General features: G+C 42.7%; 1 protein-coding gene across 2 annotated transcripts; it reads left to right on the top strand.

Annotated features, from left to right (window-relative positions):
- The first annotated feature begins 904 nt into the window (after positions 1–904).
- LOC142945193 (polycomb protein suz12-A-like) lies at positions 905–13,944 on the top strand. 2 transcript variants are annotated; one of them, XM_076086619.1, is made up of 16 exons: positions 905–1,637; positions 3,307–3,353; positions 3,436–3,500; positions 5,719–5,787; positions 5,936–5,985; positions 6,776–6,861; positions 6,960–7,206; positions 7,959–8,061; positions 8,274–8,379; positions 8,772–8,946; positions 9,393–9,481; positions 10,170–10,313; positions 10,576–10,733; positions 11,051–11,243; positions 11,425–11,504; positions 11,740–13,944. In XM_076086619.1, exons 1-16 carry the CDS (start codon positions 1,448–1,450, stop codon positions 12,179–12,181), a joined length of 2,244 nt encoding a protein of 747 aa, XP_075942734.1. In that variant the 5' UTR covers positions 905–1,447; the 3' UTR covers positions 12,182–13,944. The 2 variants fall into 2 exon arrangements, with proteins under 2 accessions (XP_075942734.1, XP_075942733.1); XM_076086618.1 differs by having other exon boundaries at positions 6,960–7,212.
- Positions 13,945–16,307: the final 2,363 nt, after the last annotated feature.

Genomic DNA, 16,307 nt, shown 5'->3' with positions numbered 1-16,307 from the left:
CATCTCTTTTAAACATTTTACGTTTATATTTCAACATGAAAATTGAACTTGTTATAAATGTATATTTGAGCAACTACAGTGCAAACAAACAAATGATGAAATGAAACATTTAATTGAATGATATACACATTAATTTACTCTTCTGTTCATTTGTAATTTCAATAGTTTGAGTTTTAAATACGAGATGTGATAATTAGTGCTGATACCAGCAAGAAATCCTCTCCATGGAACCGATACTTCAAGACTATTAAACTCAATCAATCAGTGGCTTTGGATGCTTCCAATTGGCATTAATTTCAACTGGCGAATTTCTCAAAATGAATGTATTTTTAATAAATCATTTGTCTTCAAAGAAAAAAGAAAATCCGAGGAAAATTATTTTGATCTGGTCTTACTTTAAACTTTTTATTTCATAAACAGCTTTTTGATTTCTCTTGAGTTATCAAGGTATTTGTGTTCATTTTTAATTAAACTTAGTGTCTGCCCTTATTTAGACTTGTCTCGCCATGCTGCGGGCGGCAAATGTGCCTCTGCCTAGACTGGCCAACATCCCCACCAATGAGAGCTCTGGATTTCACAAACAAGCACGGTGATTGGGTAGAGCTGTTAGAAGGCGGGATCTTTCAACTCATAAGAAGCTTCAACGTATATTTCACAAGTTGGCGAAGTTAGGGCAAAAAACCCGGAAGTCATATATAATACATCTTCAAAATCAAAGCGTTTGATCGCTCGAGATTACATTTTTAGATAGCTTATGCTTAATATAGTAAGTGTTTCCATTGGAATCTCTTTCTGATATCGATATAGGTACCCGTGTTACACAAAAACGTGTTTTTAACAATTTTGAATTTTAATTAGAATGTATTTTGAAAATACCAAACCGGATAACCACTGGACTATTTTGTGTAGCTTTTCCTGTACCGCTGTGACCCAACTTGCCAACAGGGCGCCAGGCGAGATATAATGCGATTTTTTGTGAAATTATGGCATCGAACCTACTGAAAACGTGTGTCATTGCCGAGTTCAATCAGTTATCGCTTGGGTAGCAGCTCGAGAGTTATCGATTAGTGCATTTAAGAGCGCCCGGACAATGCTATCCAGTTAGCCCCGGGGTTGTTGCTAACTGGCTACGGAAGTTAGCCGGTTAGCCGCGTCCGCTTGCCGTAGGCTGAATTTCTTGTTTCGCGCATTTCAAAAAGCCTGTTCGCCGACCTCTTGTCACCATTTAGCCGGCTAGCTAAACTGAAACGTTAAGATTGCAACGCGTAGCTTCACCAATTATCAAATAGAGAAAAGACGGAAACTTCCATAACTATTCGCTTTTAAAATGGAGAGTCGGCTGTGTTTGTAGCCTAAGCGGCTGTTTTTTTTCCTGCAAACACAAAGGAAGAGGACCTGAGTTCTGGTGGTAGGACAGTTTCTTTGGTACATTTTTTTGTTTTTGCCAATGGCTCCACAGAAGCAGGGCTCCTCAGGTGGAAGTTTTGGTTCTGGAGGTAAAACCAATGGGTTATACCAGTCCTCCGCCTCCTCTTCCTCCTCCTCTTCTTCCTCTTCCTCTGCGATGGCTGCAGCCAAGAAGCCCAACATGCAACTCATTCAAGCCGACCACGAGTTGTTCCTGCAGGCCTTCGAGAGTGAGTTGTCGCTGCTGCTGTCATCGTGTTGCACGTGTGTGAAGATAAGAGTGTTGATTTAAGGTCACGGGAACTTTAACGGATCGTTTTACTTCAAACTTTACCTCTAGTCAGAGGTGGAAGAAGTATCCTTTACTGCAGGAAAAGTACTCCACTACAAGTAAAAGTCATGCACAAAACCTTACTCAAGTAAAAGTATACAGTATGTATGTATGTATGCAAGTATTTATAGCTAAATGTACTTAAAGTACACGTTTTGATCGATAATTAAAATGTTCTCTATTAGTGTTTTTATTAATATATAAGATGGTTCTGGATTATTACTGTGTATGTTGCACTTTACTGCTGTAGATGTTTAAGTTTATGAGGATTATAATTACTTCAATTTATCAGAGATACGTGGTTTTCACAGGACAGGCTGGGGAAGAAAAGTGTCATCTGAAAAGTAACTTCAGAGAAATGTAGTACAGTAAAAAGTACAATAGTTACCTCTGAGATGTAGTGAAGTAAAAAGTACGATATTTACCTCTGAGGTAGTACAGTAAAAAGTACGATATTTACCTCTGAGGTAGTACAGTAAAAAGTACGATAGTTACCTCTGAGATGTAGTACAGTAAAAAGTACAATAGTTACCTCTGAGATGTAGTACAGTAAAAAGTACAATAGTTACCTCTGAGATGTAGTACAGTAAAAAGTACAATATGTACCTCTGAGATGTAGTACAGTAAAAAGTACAATATGTACCTCTGAGATGTAGTACAGTAAAAAGTACAATATGTACCTCTGAGGTGTAGTACAGTAAAAAGTACAATATGTACCTCTGAGATGTAGTACAGTAAAAAGTACAATATGTACCTCTGAGATGTAGTACAGTAAAAAGTACAATATGTACCTCTGAGATGTAGTACAGTAAAAAGTACAATAGTTACCTCTGAGGTGTAGTACAGTAAAAAGTACAATATGTGCCTCTGAAATGTAGTACAGTAAAAAGTACAATATGTACCTCTGAGATGTAGTACAGTAAAAAGTACAATATGTACCTCTGAGATGTAGTACAGTAAAAAGTACAATATGTACCTCTGAGATGTAGTACAGTAAAAAGTACAATATGTACCTCTGAGGTGTGGTACAGTAAAAAGTACAACATGCACCTCTGAGGTGTAGTACAGTAAAAAGTACAACATGCACCTCTGAGGTGTAGTACAGTAAAAAGTACAATATGTACCTCTGAGGTGTAGTACAGTAAAAAGTACAATATGTACCTCTGAGGTGTGGTACAGTAAAAAGTACAACATGTACCTCTGAGGTTTATTTTTTGGTTAATCCATTTTATAGTTTATAAAATGACCTGAAAACAAAGCTACTGAACTCAAAATGATGTCTATAATAATCTTACTTTTAACGGTCAAAAAGTAAAATATGAAGCCGAGAAAAGCCGGCAGATTGTGTTTAAGTGTTATTTGTTACTTGTACTTGTACATCATTCGTGTATAAACACAGTTTTCATTCATTAAATGAACGATTCAGCGCTAAGTGTACTGAGCTTATCGTGCTCTTTAATCCGGCTTTGGCGCTTGTGTAACATTCAGAATACTTTTATAATAAATATATAATAAAGGGCTGAATAACAAAGCGATCTTCTGATGATGAAAATGTATTTATTTTGCAGAACCAACTCAGATCTACAGGTTCCTCCGCACCAGGAACCTGATCGCTGTGAGTGTTCCCTCACGACTGATGAACTTGACCGTTTGAGATGAGAGGAATAAGAATAACACTTGTTTTCTGTTCCTATCAGCCGATATTCTTGCACAGGACTCTCACCTACATGTCCCACAGAAACTCGAGGAATAACGTCAAACGGTAAGTAATCCTGTGGTTCTTCTGTCTTTCTCTGGTTCAGGTTTCATAACGTTGTGTTGAGCAGTTTGTCTGCTACAGAGACGGCTCGGTGTTCTAACCGTCTGCTGCGATAGGAGAGACGTGTTTCAGCTGGTGCCGCTTTGCATACAGCAACACAAACTCCTGATACGCACGAGGCTGCTCGTGGTTCAGCTGTCTGCTGTTTACGTCACATGGATGTTGTGCAGCTTATGTTCTTCAGTCTTGTTGCTGCTTGTGACACGATTTCAAACAGAACAGTATTTTTTGTCACTTTCCTGCAGCTGTTTGTGATGTGACTCGTGTAGAATTGTGTATTAATTTGTCAGAAGGTATTAAAATAGTTTATTCTTGGATTCATGTGCTGCCGGAGAATCAGTGACAGTTCATGTTTCTGTTATATTTATGTGCAAAAGGAAAAAAGAGAGAAACACACACAAACATGTATTTTAATATATAAGTTTGATTATTTTTTTAGTAATTCAATTGTCTTAATTATTTGAGTTTTAACATCAATTAAAACTTGAAAAGAAAAAGACCAAAATATTCAGATTTTCACTGAAGTTATTTCTAGATAATCAGCCTCTCTTTGTTCAGATCAACACTGAATTCAGAAGTGTAACAGCTGCCGTCCTCTCGTCAGACAGAGGAACAGTAACTTTCTGTGCAGTGATCTGGTCGGGGGACTAAAAATGGCCGCCGTTACGAGAAGGTGTGTTATTCCTGATCTGAAGCGTCTGCAGCTCGGCTCAGTTTCACTTTCCTCTTCAGTCACATGAATGAGCTCCGGTTATCAGCTGTTCACAAAGCACCAAGCGCGACGTCTAACGTTTTGGTGACGTGGTGTCCAGACACAGTTTCTAAAGGTGCTCCATCCAAAGCCCGCGCTCACAGCGACGTCTCCATGTTTTATAGAACTGGAAAGCCAGTTAAAGTAAAAGGACACCCGCAAGGACACCAAGGACACCCGCAAGGTGTCCAAGGACACCGCAAGGACACCAAGGACACCCGCAAGGACACCCGCAAGGACACCCGCAAGGACACCACACCTGACGTGCGCACGTCAGGACCCGGCACGCTCTTTTTGATTCAGTGCGTCTGAACGCAGCCTGAAGATGTAAGAGTGTGTTGCTCGTGTCCTGTGAGACCCCCTCACAGCCTCCCAGGTGTTTTCACTTACTTTGGCTCATTAGACGGCTGCTCAGGTCGGAGCCGGACGGAAGCAGGAATTATGTGAGGCCAGCAAACTTAAAAACACACCCAGCGACACAGATCTGATTCGTGGTTCGTGGTTGTTTTTCCGCTTCGGATCAAACAACTTTAAGTGGAAGTTGCTCGAGTCTCTCCGGTCTGTGTTCAGCACCCGCCAACAGAAAACATCAGAGACACTGTTCAACTAGTCGAGAGCTGATTTACACTCCTGGAGGTTACATGTAGCGTATATTTATATATACATACACAACATCTAAACCTTCACCGATAACCGTCTGATGGCTTTCACGTCTGAAAGATTTCTTTGTTTAGCAGTTTTATTAAAGAATCGGACAGCTGACATGTTTGAGGGCAAAGGCACAATGAGAGTAAAGTAAAAGACTACGTTGGGCTTGTAAATCTAACAACTAGTAAAAAAATAAAATATATTTTTTTTTACTGAAACGGATGATGGAAGTAGCTAGAGAGAGAGTCTTCTTCTACGTTGCATCAGAGTTGCTCAGAACTGATCGGTCAAGAAAATGGCGGCGGGTCAAGAAAAAGTCCATGAGTTGAAGTGCAAGCGAGCATTTTAATGATCCTAAACGTGAAGTTTAGTTTGGAGGCATTAAAAGTTGCGGGGGAACTCCAACTCTGTACGTGTCACGGCCGGTCTTGGAATAGTGATGAAATGTAATCTACTGGTTTTGTCTACATGGACACAAATTGTCCGTTTTGTCCGTTTCGACACAGAAAACGCCAATAGAAAGTGAATCGGGATGCTTTTCTTCGTGGTGGACTCGCACTTTACATCGTAGTATTAAATATCCAGCAAAACCACTTCTGGTGTTCCAACAAAATGGACTTTGAGCAAGTTACTGACCTGAAAACCCTGTTTAGAGCAGAGGATGTTAGTCAGGGGACTGAGTCTATACACTGATCAGTGACTGAAGGCCAGTGTTGTTGTTGTTGTTGTTGTTGTTAACCGGCTGTTTGTCTCCACAAACAGGAAAAGCTCCAAGGTTGACAACCTGTTGTTCAAAGTGGAAAAGATGCGCGGTGAACAGGAGACTCACAGGTAAACTTTACAGGCACCAGAGCATCTTCTGTGGACGCTAACAGCAGCCCCACTCTAAGACAACTGACCTTCTGAACTTCACGTCTAGCGGACATTTGATCAAATATAAATCATCTGTTTGAAGTTCTTGTGTTTTTGTTTTTCACAGCTTGGCCTCTAATCTGCAGCTCACATTTACCGGCTTCTTCCATAAAGCTGGTAAGTTTGTCCGTCTTTTTATTCATTTTTTAGGGTTCTAGCGGAAAGTGTCGGTCCTGATGAGAGCTGATCTCATCCTCTAGATACTAAGGAAAAGCTTCCTTCCTTATCTCCTTTAGGGAACACCGTGACCGTCCTTTACACAAAGGAAAGGAGACGATGCTGTCGCACATTTAAAGCGACAACATGGATAAATTCAAAACATTCTTCGAAAGTGTCTTTTCACACTCGGGCGCTTTTCATTTTTTGTGCCATTATTTCGCACTTCAACGTGTTTTATTTTCACACAGAAGGCGAATATTACGCGGCAGAAAAGTGACACAATCAACCAATCACGCTGAGCGGAACGGACTGATTCAAAACATTCACTCTGCCGCACAACAACACGGACGCTCTTAAAGTCTAAAGACAACTTTATTACTCCTTTCAACTTTGACCAAGGCAGCGCACATCCCACTACTTCTGTTCTAACCTTTCACAATAAAAGCCCTAGATACATATACACTGAGTAACTGTTTATGAGAGGTTAAGAGGAAACTCGGTAGAATAAACACGGTATTTAGTCTTCTGCATGCGAGAATCTATTCAAACCATTTTATTACAAAATATCGCTGCCGGTGTGAAAAGTTTTGATGTGAAATATTACACATTATGTATTATTTATTAAATAAATAAAGTTGCTTTAAATATAACAAACATCCGTAGCCTGGTGTAAGATCAGTGGGATTCAGACTTTTTTCCTGCTGATTCATGGCGACTTTCACAGGAAGTGTTTTGTTTGTGTTCTCAGGGAAGCCGTCTCAGGACAGTGAGAACGAGCAGAACTCTGTATCTCTGGAGGTGCTGCTGGTCAAAGTCTGTCACAAGAAGAGGAAGGTGTGTGTGTGTGTGTGTGTGTGCGCTGAATGCTTCCTTCACTGGTCCGCTCAGGCGTCAGAGAATCTGAAATGTCTTGTTTTCCTCCTTGTGTCCAGGACGTGAGCTGTCCCGTGAAGCAGGTCCCGACGGGGAAGAAGCAGGTTCCTCTGAACCCAGACACGAGCGCCGGAGTCCAGGCCAAGCCGGGCTCCTTCCCCTCCTTACTGGTTCCCAGCAGCGAGTTCGAGCCCAGCAACTCCCACATGGTGAAGTCGTACTCGCTGCTCTTCAGAGTGTCGAGGCCCGGGTGCCCCCGGACTCAGATCAACGGCCTGGTCAACGGAGAGAACCACCACAGCAGAGGTCTGGGTACGTTTTGTTTTACTGGTTTATTTTTAACACGTGTTTTGATTTATGTCGGTTAAGAACAACGTCGTACTCGCCAGGTTAGTCGCTCACGTCTGAAAACAAAGAGACGTCACTTTAGACTTCCTGCTTCAACATTTGACTCTAAATGGACCATAATGTACTAAATGAACATCATGCTGTATTGAAGAAGACTTGAAACTAGAGATTGAGACCATAAACTCATGTTTACAATGTTTACTGAGGTAATAAATCAAGAGAGAAGTAGAGTCATTTTCTCATAGACTTCTATACAACCAGAGGAGCAAAGTCAATATACAAACCAGGTAAAGTTAATTAGTTAGTTTGTTTCTATGGATAATAAATCTATGTAATGTCTGTCCACCCTGTAAGAGAGACCCCTCTCTGAGGTTTCTTCCATGTTGTTTTTGGAAGTTTTGATTAGCTATTAACGTTAACTCGTTAAAATGATCTTTGAGGCTCGGTGTCTGAACGTCCTAAAGATTGTTTGTGACGGACATGAAACAACATCTACAACCTGAGACCTAAAGAGGGCCGAGGAATGATCTAGCACATCAAAATCCAGAGAATCTCAGAGTAAAACCTTCTTAAATATCAATATTTTAAGCTTTAAACTCAGCGAGTACATTTTTATCAAAGCTGCAAAAACTTGTGGTAACAAACCAACATTTAGTTCTTTGTTGCTTGTTGTTTGGCTCTTTGTTGTCTCATCAATATGCCCGTCTCAGACTTTACAGAGGAAGTGGTGAACAGGAAGAGGAGGAGCTCCTCTCTCAGGGAGGAGGGAGAAACCACGTTTGTGGCTCAGATGACGGTCTTCGATAAAAACAGGTGAAAACTTACAAACCGTCGCCTTCTGACGCTCAGGAAAGACGTCTTTGTTTTGATCTCAAGAAGTGACGTGTGTGTGTGTGTGTGTGTGTGTGTGTGTGTGTGTGTGTGTGTGTGTGTGTGTGTGTGTGTGTGTGTGTGTGTGTGTGTGTGTGTGTGTGTGTGTGTGTGTGTGTGTGTGTGTGTGTGTGTGTGTGTGTGTGTGTGTGCAGACGTCTGCAGCTGCTGGATGGGGAGTACGAGGTGTCTATGCAAGAGATGGAGGAGTGTCCCGTCACCAAGAAGAGGGCAACGTGGGAGACCATCCTGGATGGAAAGGTGAGCGTTAGTTCAGAACTAAACCCGACGAGGCGGTTAAATCCTCACTTCAGACTAGAGATGGGGAGGGATAACTTCCAGTATTGTTTCTTAATGAGTTTGAATGGCATTTATTATAAAAGGCATTGTCTCTTTTCTGTCAGTATCTCTTTGTTGTTGTTTTTACTTTTCTGTTTTTGTATTGAACTCAATGTGATTGTAAATGATCCCTAGAGAGTAAATAAGGGTTCTAAGAGTTATTATTATTATTATTATGGTCTAAACATCACTCGCCTCCATCTTCTGCCACCTCACCGTCAGTGGAGGCTGATAAATACATAATCTCTTAGTTGTCTATTTGTCTGGTTCACGTTATTAATCTGCAACAATGATCTTCTCTCTGTGTATTTCAGCGTTTGCCTCCCTTTGAGAGCTTCTCTCAGGGTCCCACCCTGCAGTTCACGCTGCGCTGGACCAGCGACTCCTCCGACCGCTCCACTGCTCCCGTGGCCAAACCTCTGGCCACCCGCAACTCTGAGACCAACCTGGACCCCCGACCCAGCACCCTGAGGGCCACACACACTCTGGGTGAGTCTGAGGGGGGAAACGGCAACAACACAGGAGGTTTTTATGATCCGTCCTCCGTCAGCGGTGCAGCAGTTAATGCTGTGTGTTCACCCAGAGCTCCAGGGTAGAGACCGGACCAAACTATGTGTGTGTATAAACCATATGGTCCAAACAATGAAAAAGACGCTGCCGTATCTACGCCTAGATGACGTTAAGTTGAGTGTTGATGGAGCAGACAAGAAGGCGTTTAGTTTCCCAGGATATCTGGGACTTCCACAGCAAGTACTAAGCAGGAATAGAGGTTATTTCTTCCACGGTTGGTGACGGAAATAAATGATTTAGTTGATAACGGCTTCCATGGATATAAGCCACGCCCCCTCGCCGGCGCGAATGAGGCGAATAAACACAAATGTTTGTTGTGAACGCAGCTTTAAAACTTGACTGATTTCTCTCCTTCTGTGCTGCAGCTGTTAAAGAATCCATAAACGCTGACGTGACGACCAGAAGAGAACTCATCTCAGCTGAGCCGCGACAGAAGCTACGCATCTTCTACCAGGTGGGTCTGCACGGCACACCGTCACCTGTCAACAGAAACAAGCTCCACATTCAGGCTCAGTCAGCTACCGCCGACATCAAGGTGTTCCTTAGATTCACAAACCCTCAGTCACTTATTAACAAACCCAGTTTGTTTAAAGTATTTGCAATTTAAAATATGGATCAGACAGAAAATCTTGACCTCGGAAAATAGAGTTGAATGAATCATTCTAGCTTAAAATAATTGATTCAAACTTTAGAAAATCTTAGTAGTTATGAGTAAATATACTTTGACACTTTGCAGAAGCGCCAAAAAGAATCTCTTCTCCTCCTCGTGCTGCAGCATCACTGAGATATCAGAGTGAAGTTCTGCTGTGGATGTATTTTATACACCGAAATAAAACACGATCAGTTTAAGCGTACGCTACATTCAGAATAGTTTTATTCTGAACATAGCGTTCACTTACACTCACATTGATTCATATAGGTGTCTAAGATACACCCACAGCAGAACTTCACTGTATCTAAGGAAAAAGAGTCAAACCGTCCATCCAATCATTCTTTAGACGACTAGAGACGAGAAAGACACACAAAATAAATTCATCCCTGGGAGAGACGAGATGGATTGACGCCCCACAGATGATCCTGTGTGTGTTTGTGCTCACCGTCTCGTCTCTCTGACGCTCACCGTCTCTTCTTCTTCTGTCCAGTTCCAGTACAACAGCAACACGCAGCAGCAGACGGAGGCCAGAGACGACCTCCACTGTCCCTGGTGCACCCTCAACTGCAGGAAGCTCTACAGTCTGATCAAACACCTGAAGCTGTCTCACTCCCGCTTCATCTTCACCTATGTGGTGAGACGACTCACGCGGTCCAGAAACCTTAAGTTATCCTGATAGATCAAAGAAAAGTAGCTATTTATACATTATTATAATATACTTTATATATTTTTGTTCCTCAAATGTTCACTGATCCATGTTGAGAACTGGTTCACGTTGATTTAAAGGCTTTCCTCAAAAGATTTTTAAGAAGTGATTTTTAAAAGATGTTTAGCAGAACTTCCAGATGTTGCTGCCGTCCGTTCTCATTCTCTCCTGATCTCCTGATCTCCGTCAGCCCCACCCTAAAGGAGCGAAGATCGAGGTCTCCATCAACGAGTGTTACGACGGCTCGTACGCAGGAAACCCTCAGGACATCCACAGCCAGCCGGGCTTCGCCTTCAGCAGGAACGGGCCGGTCAAGAGGACGGCCGTCACAAACGTGGTCGTCTGCAGGTAGTGCTTCACTTTAAGCTCTATCACAGGGATGTTTGACTGTGGACGTATTTCAGACACGCAATAACAGTCATTTTACATGTTTATTGACTGTTATATTCCATTCTTGCCAAATGAATCCACCCCAACGTTACACACTGTTGATTTTAAAAACCTGCCTCTGCTGTGATCGGCGACGGCATTTTTCCTCAAATGCCTTACTTCCTGTCAAGGGTGCCAGTAGTTCTCCAGGATACTATGCATATTATGGTTTGTCAAATATCTCATTCTTTAATATTTTTGAAAGTCTTTTTTTTTTATTTTCCAAATCTCTCCAGACCCAAGAGGACGAAGGCGAGTCTGTCCGAGTTCCTGGAGCCGGAGGACGGAGACCAGGAGCAGCCGATCATCAGCGGACACAACCGCCTCTACTTCCACAGCGACAGCTGCGTCCCGCTGCGTCCTCAGGAGATGGAGATGGACAGCGAGGACGAGCGGGACCCCGACTGGCTCAAAGAGAAGACCGCCATGGTTAGTTCAGGGACAAACGAAGAAGGGTCGTCACGTTGATTGGGTTTCAGTGTGTGGTGTCTAAAGTCTCTCTCTCTCTCTCTGTCTCTGTCTGTCTCTGTCTCTCTCTGTCTCTCTCTCTCTCTCTGTCTCTCTCTCTCTCTGTCTCTGTCTGTCTCTGTCTCTGTCTCTCTGTGTGCAGCAAATCGAGGACTTCACCGACGTCAACGAGGGGGAGAAGGAGATCATGAAGCTGTGGAACCTCCACGTCATGAAGCACGGGTGGGCATGAAGCAGAATACACACGCGTGTTGATTTAAATGCATTCATGCATCACCAGCTGCTGACCGAGCTATCAAGAGTCAAATATTGAGATTGTTAAACTGATCAGCTGACTCATTTTAGCTGATCTAATCTGTGGAATAGAGAGCTGCAGGGATGATGTGTTTTTTTGTAGTCATCGACAAAACAGCCAATGGGATTCTTCCGTTTGCTCCCCCCCCACCCCCCCCTGCAGTTTCATCGCGGACAACCAGATGAACGAGTCCTGCCTGCTGTTCGCCGACCACCACGGCATCCACATCGTCAGGAACGACCTCTGTCGCAACTTCCTGTTGCACCTGATCAGCATGCACGACTTCAACCTGGTCACCACGCAGACCATCGACCAGGCCATGGCCCGCCTGCGCCTCCTGCAGAGCCAGGGAGCTCGCAGGGACGAGGAGGAGGAGGAGGAGGAAGAGGAGGAAGAGGAAGAGGAAGAGGAGGAGGACTGGGAGACGGCCGTGGAGTCCCAGCCAGAGCTGGATCCGGATCTTGAGTACACGCCCTGCAACGACGAGACCAGCACCGGCTGTGTGGAGAATGGAACCCAGAAGGAGGAGGAGAGCGGAGGAGCTGTGACAGAAAGGACGACCAGCAAGCGGAAACTCTCCGGCTCTGATTCGGTTTTAAACTGAAGAAAAATGAGAGTAAATTTAAAACACGGTGACAGACAAACAGGTTACTGCAGGGATTCAGAAACGAGATGAAGAGCCGTTCATCATTTCATCGCCAGGAGGAGGAGTGAGGAGTGTGACCTGACCTTGCATCCTTTCCTTTCATTTCCAACCCGCTGAGTTTATTAAAGACTGAACTTTGGAGGAAGCACAATAGTCTGGATTCGTTGACGGACTCTTTGACGGACCAGATTCTTTCTGTGCTCTCTCTCTCTCTCCAACTTTAACTTTTCCTTTTGTCGTCCTCGGTGTTCCTGCAGCACTCGGCTCCACCAAAGGTTTTTACTTTATGACTGAGCGTGTTCTACGTTACTGTCACGCTTATGGGTCAAAGATGTCCCATCAGGTCTCTGATCCAGCGTCCGGGTGTCTGATGTGGTCTTTAGGTGTCTAATAGTATCTCCAGGGGTCTGATCAGGTTTCTGTGTGTCTAATCTGGTCTCTGGGTCCCTGATCAGGCTCCTAGGACTCAGAGTATGTCTCCAGCTGTCTGATGTGGTCCCTATGCATCCAATCTGGTCTCTGGGTGTCTGTTAAAGTGTTGGGGATTCTTACTAATTCTCTGGGTGTCTAACCTGGTTTCTAATCAGGTCTTCAGGTCTCTGATCTGGTGTCCAGATGTCTTATCAAGTCTCTATATAATATAATACAATACAATATAATATATATATATATTATATTGTATTTTTCTCGAGAGAATACAGACTTGATCAGAGTTCTGGATCAGATGCAGTTTTTTTCTGGTGCTAGATCTTCTTTAGTTTTTCTCACAGCGACCTCCACTGCCAGCTCTCACAAACACCAACATGCACCGCCTCCCACTTCCTGCCCCGCCTCCCACTTCCTGCTCCGCCTCCTTTTTTAAAATCCACGATACAAAGCCAGGATTTTTTTGTTTGCGTACTCAATCGACAGGATCAACGGTCTCACTTTTGGGCTTTTAATCCCGGTGCTGGTTCCAGTTCCTCTGATGGGAGGAATTGCTGCTTTTTTTATTTCAGATCATTATGAACTGAATCTTTTCTTCTTTTTTTTTTTTTTTGCTCACACTCGAGGAGCTGCTGAATAATTAATCATCTAAATGATTAATTGACAAAACAATAACAATGGAATGAAACATCTGCAGCCACATTCAGCGTGAGCGGATGTTTTCCTGGTTTGTTTGTGTACATACGACTCTGTAAAACTGTAATAAATTAGCTTTTGAATACGATTGTTCTGGAAACCTGAACGCCACACGGGAGGTTTTGTAGTTTTTCTTTGTTTAGTTTACACACCAAAGGAGGTGAAGTTGCTGCAGATTCCTCCGCTCTTGTTTCTTGTCTCCTGTGAACATTTTCTTGCCTTTCTTTTCTTTCTTTTGTAAAATAAAAATATCACTGCCTTGAAATGATCTCAAGAGTCGGTGAGCCGGGAAGCACAACGTCCAGATGCTGATCTGGGTTCAGGACGATGTTTCGAGGTTGGATCTCATATTAGGACTCTGCTCTCTAAAAAGCTTTAGAAGTCTGGTTTGCGTTGGCACTTCTTGTGTTTTGATACATTTTCGATTTATCTTTTCATTCACATGAGACCAGCAGCATTTTGCACAAGATGATAGGAGCCATGTCAAGAAACAAGACTTTTCTTCTACAACTATGTAAACAAAACAAAAAGCAGCTTAACGTTGTGAACTTTTAAGTTGAGTCAGAGTTGTTTTCTATTAAATGAACAATTTTGTACAATTATCTCCATTTCTTTCACTGATTTTAAGTTCATCACGAGTACGCACAACACAAAGGAACACGTATCAGAGCAGGAACATCACATTCTGATGTTTTAATGGATTCAACAGAAACCACATAATCACAAACTCTGTTATGTCTGCTGACTGTGGAAGCCCACTCCTCCACTGTGAGGGGACATACACCTCCTGTAAGTCATTATGAGGTACTATCTCATTACACTATCTCAGGCTGTTCATTCCTGATTGTCGGGTTTGATGAGTTTTATCATTTAAGAGAAACAATCATATTCTGGGTTATTTAATATTAATATTGTTTAATATCAACGTCACTTTTTACTGTACTACACCTCAGAGGTACATGTTGTACTTTTTACTGTACTACACCTCAGAGGTACATATTGTACTTTTTACTGTACTACATCTCAGAGGTACATGTTGTACTTTTTACTGTACTACATCTCAGAGGTACATGTACTTTTTACTGTACTACACCTCAGAGGTACATGTACTTTTTACTGTACTACACCTCAGAGGTACATGTTGTACTTTTTACTGTACTACACCTCAGAGGTACATATTGTACTTTTTACTGTACTACACCTCAGAGGTACATATTGTACTTTTTACTCCACTAAACGAAATACATTTTTTAATATAATTACTTTTTGTTTTCCAAGTGTATATTAAGGGGTAGTTTAAATGCGGGCTGGATTATAGAATACTTTTGTTATTATGTATCGGCCGTAGGGAGGGGGGGCGGACGTGGCCTGGGGGCCGGCAGTTTGAGGCCCTTGGATTAACTCCTATTAGTTGGTTCGTAAAAATGTAAAAATGAACCAGAGCCCAAAGTGACACCTTCCCAATGTTTGTTTTGTCCAACCAGCAGTCCAAACCTTTAAATTATGAACAATTAATTTAAATAATTTAAATAATTGAAGGTTAAATCTTCGCTGTTAAAATGTGTTAAAACTGGAACCAAAAAATGTTTCATCCATTTTTTCAGGATCATAAAAATAATCTTACGTACTTGTTGGGTAGTTAAATTTCTTTCATGTTAAGTTTGTAATATATACAATCTTAATTTATAAAGTAAAGCTGTCCGATAAATGTAGTGGAGTATTGGAGTTGTTGACGTATGTCTTAATATGTCAACAAAGTGAAACCAGAACTTTGAAGCTGAATGATGAATGAGAATGTGTTGAAACTGGTTCATCAAACTCTGTTGATCAGGAATTTTTGATTTAATCTTATTGTTTTTCTAGAAAGTTTTTTTGGTTATTTTGTAGACATTAATTTTGGGTCATGACTTTAACTTTTTTTTTTTGGGAGAAACCGGAGAACCCGGAGAACACGGAGAACACGGAGAACCTGGAGAAAACCCAAAAAGTTTTATGAGGAGACCTGGATGTGATGCAGGACTGGAGCTCTTTATTGGATTCAACATGAAAACCATATTACAGAGGGTTTTTTAAGAGAAGATCACCTTCAATTAATGTGGGAGAAACCGGAGAAAACCCGAAAAGTTGCCTTCACGTACACGACACCTTCTCTCCTCGCCTGCAGAGCTTGGTGATGGCTCGGCCCACGGACGAGAAGAACCTGCTGATGCAGCCGCTCTCATTTGTTGATGACGTCAAGTGTTTGTTGATGGAGGAGACGATGCAGTTTTCAAGTGCTGCGTCCCCTATTTTCAAACAATCCAGCACTACATCTGCACTGCCCTTCTTCTTGCACAGCTCGTGGAAGATTTTGTTGTCGAGTTCCTGAAAGGATTTTTCTGTCACATCAAAGTTGACGCCCTCGACTTCGGCCCACGTCTTTTCCAACAGACGCTGAACGATGTCGATGGCCGAGAGATCCCCGAAGCTCCACATCACTTTGCATTTCCTGAATGCCCGCGAAACCAGCTTCTGCAAGATGATCTCAATGAAGATTTTCTTCCTCTCTGTGTTGTCCTGCGCAGGTCGTTCATAGGTCCATTGAGGAACAATGGACCTCTTCTGGTCGTCGACGACCGGTGACGGTGACGGTGTCGGTGCCGGTGACGACTTCTCTAAAGCCTTTGTCATCTTTTCAGCAACATGGTCGACCTGAGTCTTCTGCCACCACTCCAACAGACCCAGGAAGTTCCAGACTTTGTCCCATATCTCAGTGTAAATGTCAACATGTAACTGAGGTTCCCTCGCGGTCCCGTCAGACTCCCTCCCTCTCGACGCTCCTGGGATGATCTCGGGCGGCGAATCTCCGGTCATGTGGGTGAAGATGATGTCACTCAGCTCCTGTGTCATTACCATGGCTTTGCTGTCAGGAAGTCCATTAATCATCGGAAGCACACAATCCTGTTTTCCAGCCTGTGATTTG

The sequence above is a fragment of the Anarhichas minor genome, unplaced genomic scaffold, assembly GCF_050575085.1.
Source record: "Anarhichas minor isolate MPS153535 unplaced genomic scaffold, ASM5057508v1 ptg000007l, whole genome shotgun sequence".
Lineage (NCBI taxonomy): Eukaryota > Metazoa > Chordata > Actinopteri > Perciformes > Anarhichadidae > Anarhichas > Anarhichas minor.
Note: the sequence above shows the minus strand (reverse complement) of the source record. Positions and strands in the feature narration are given on the sequence as shown.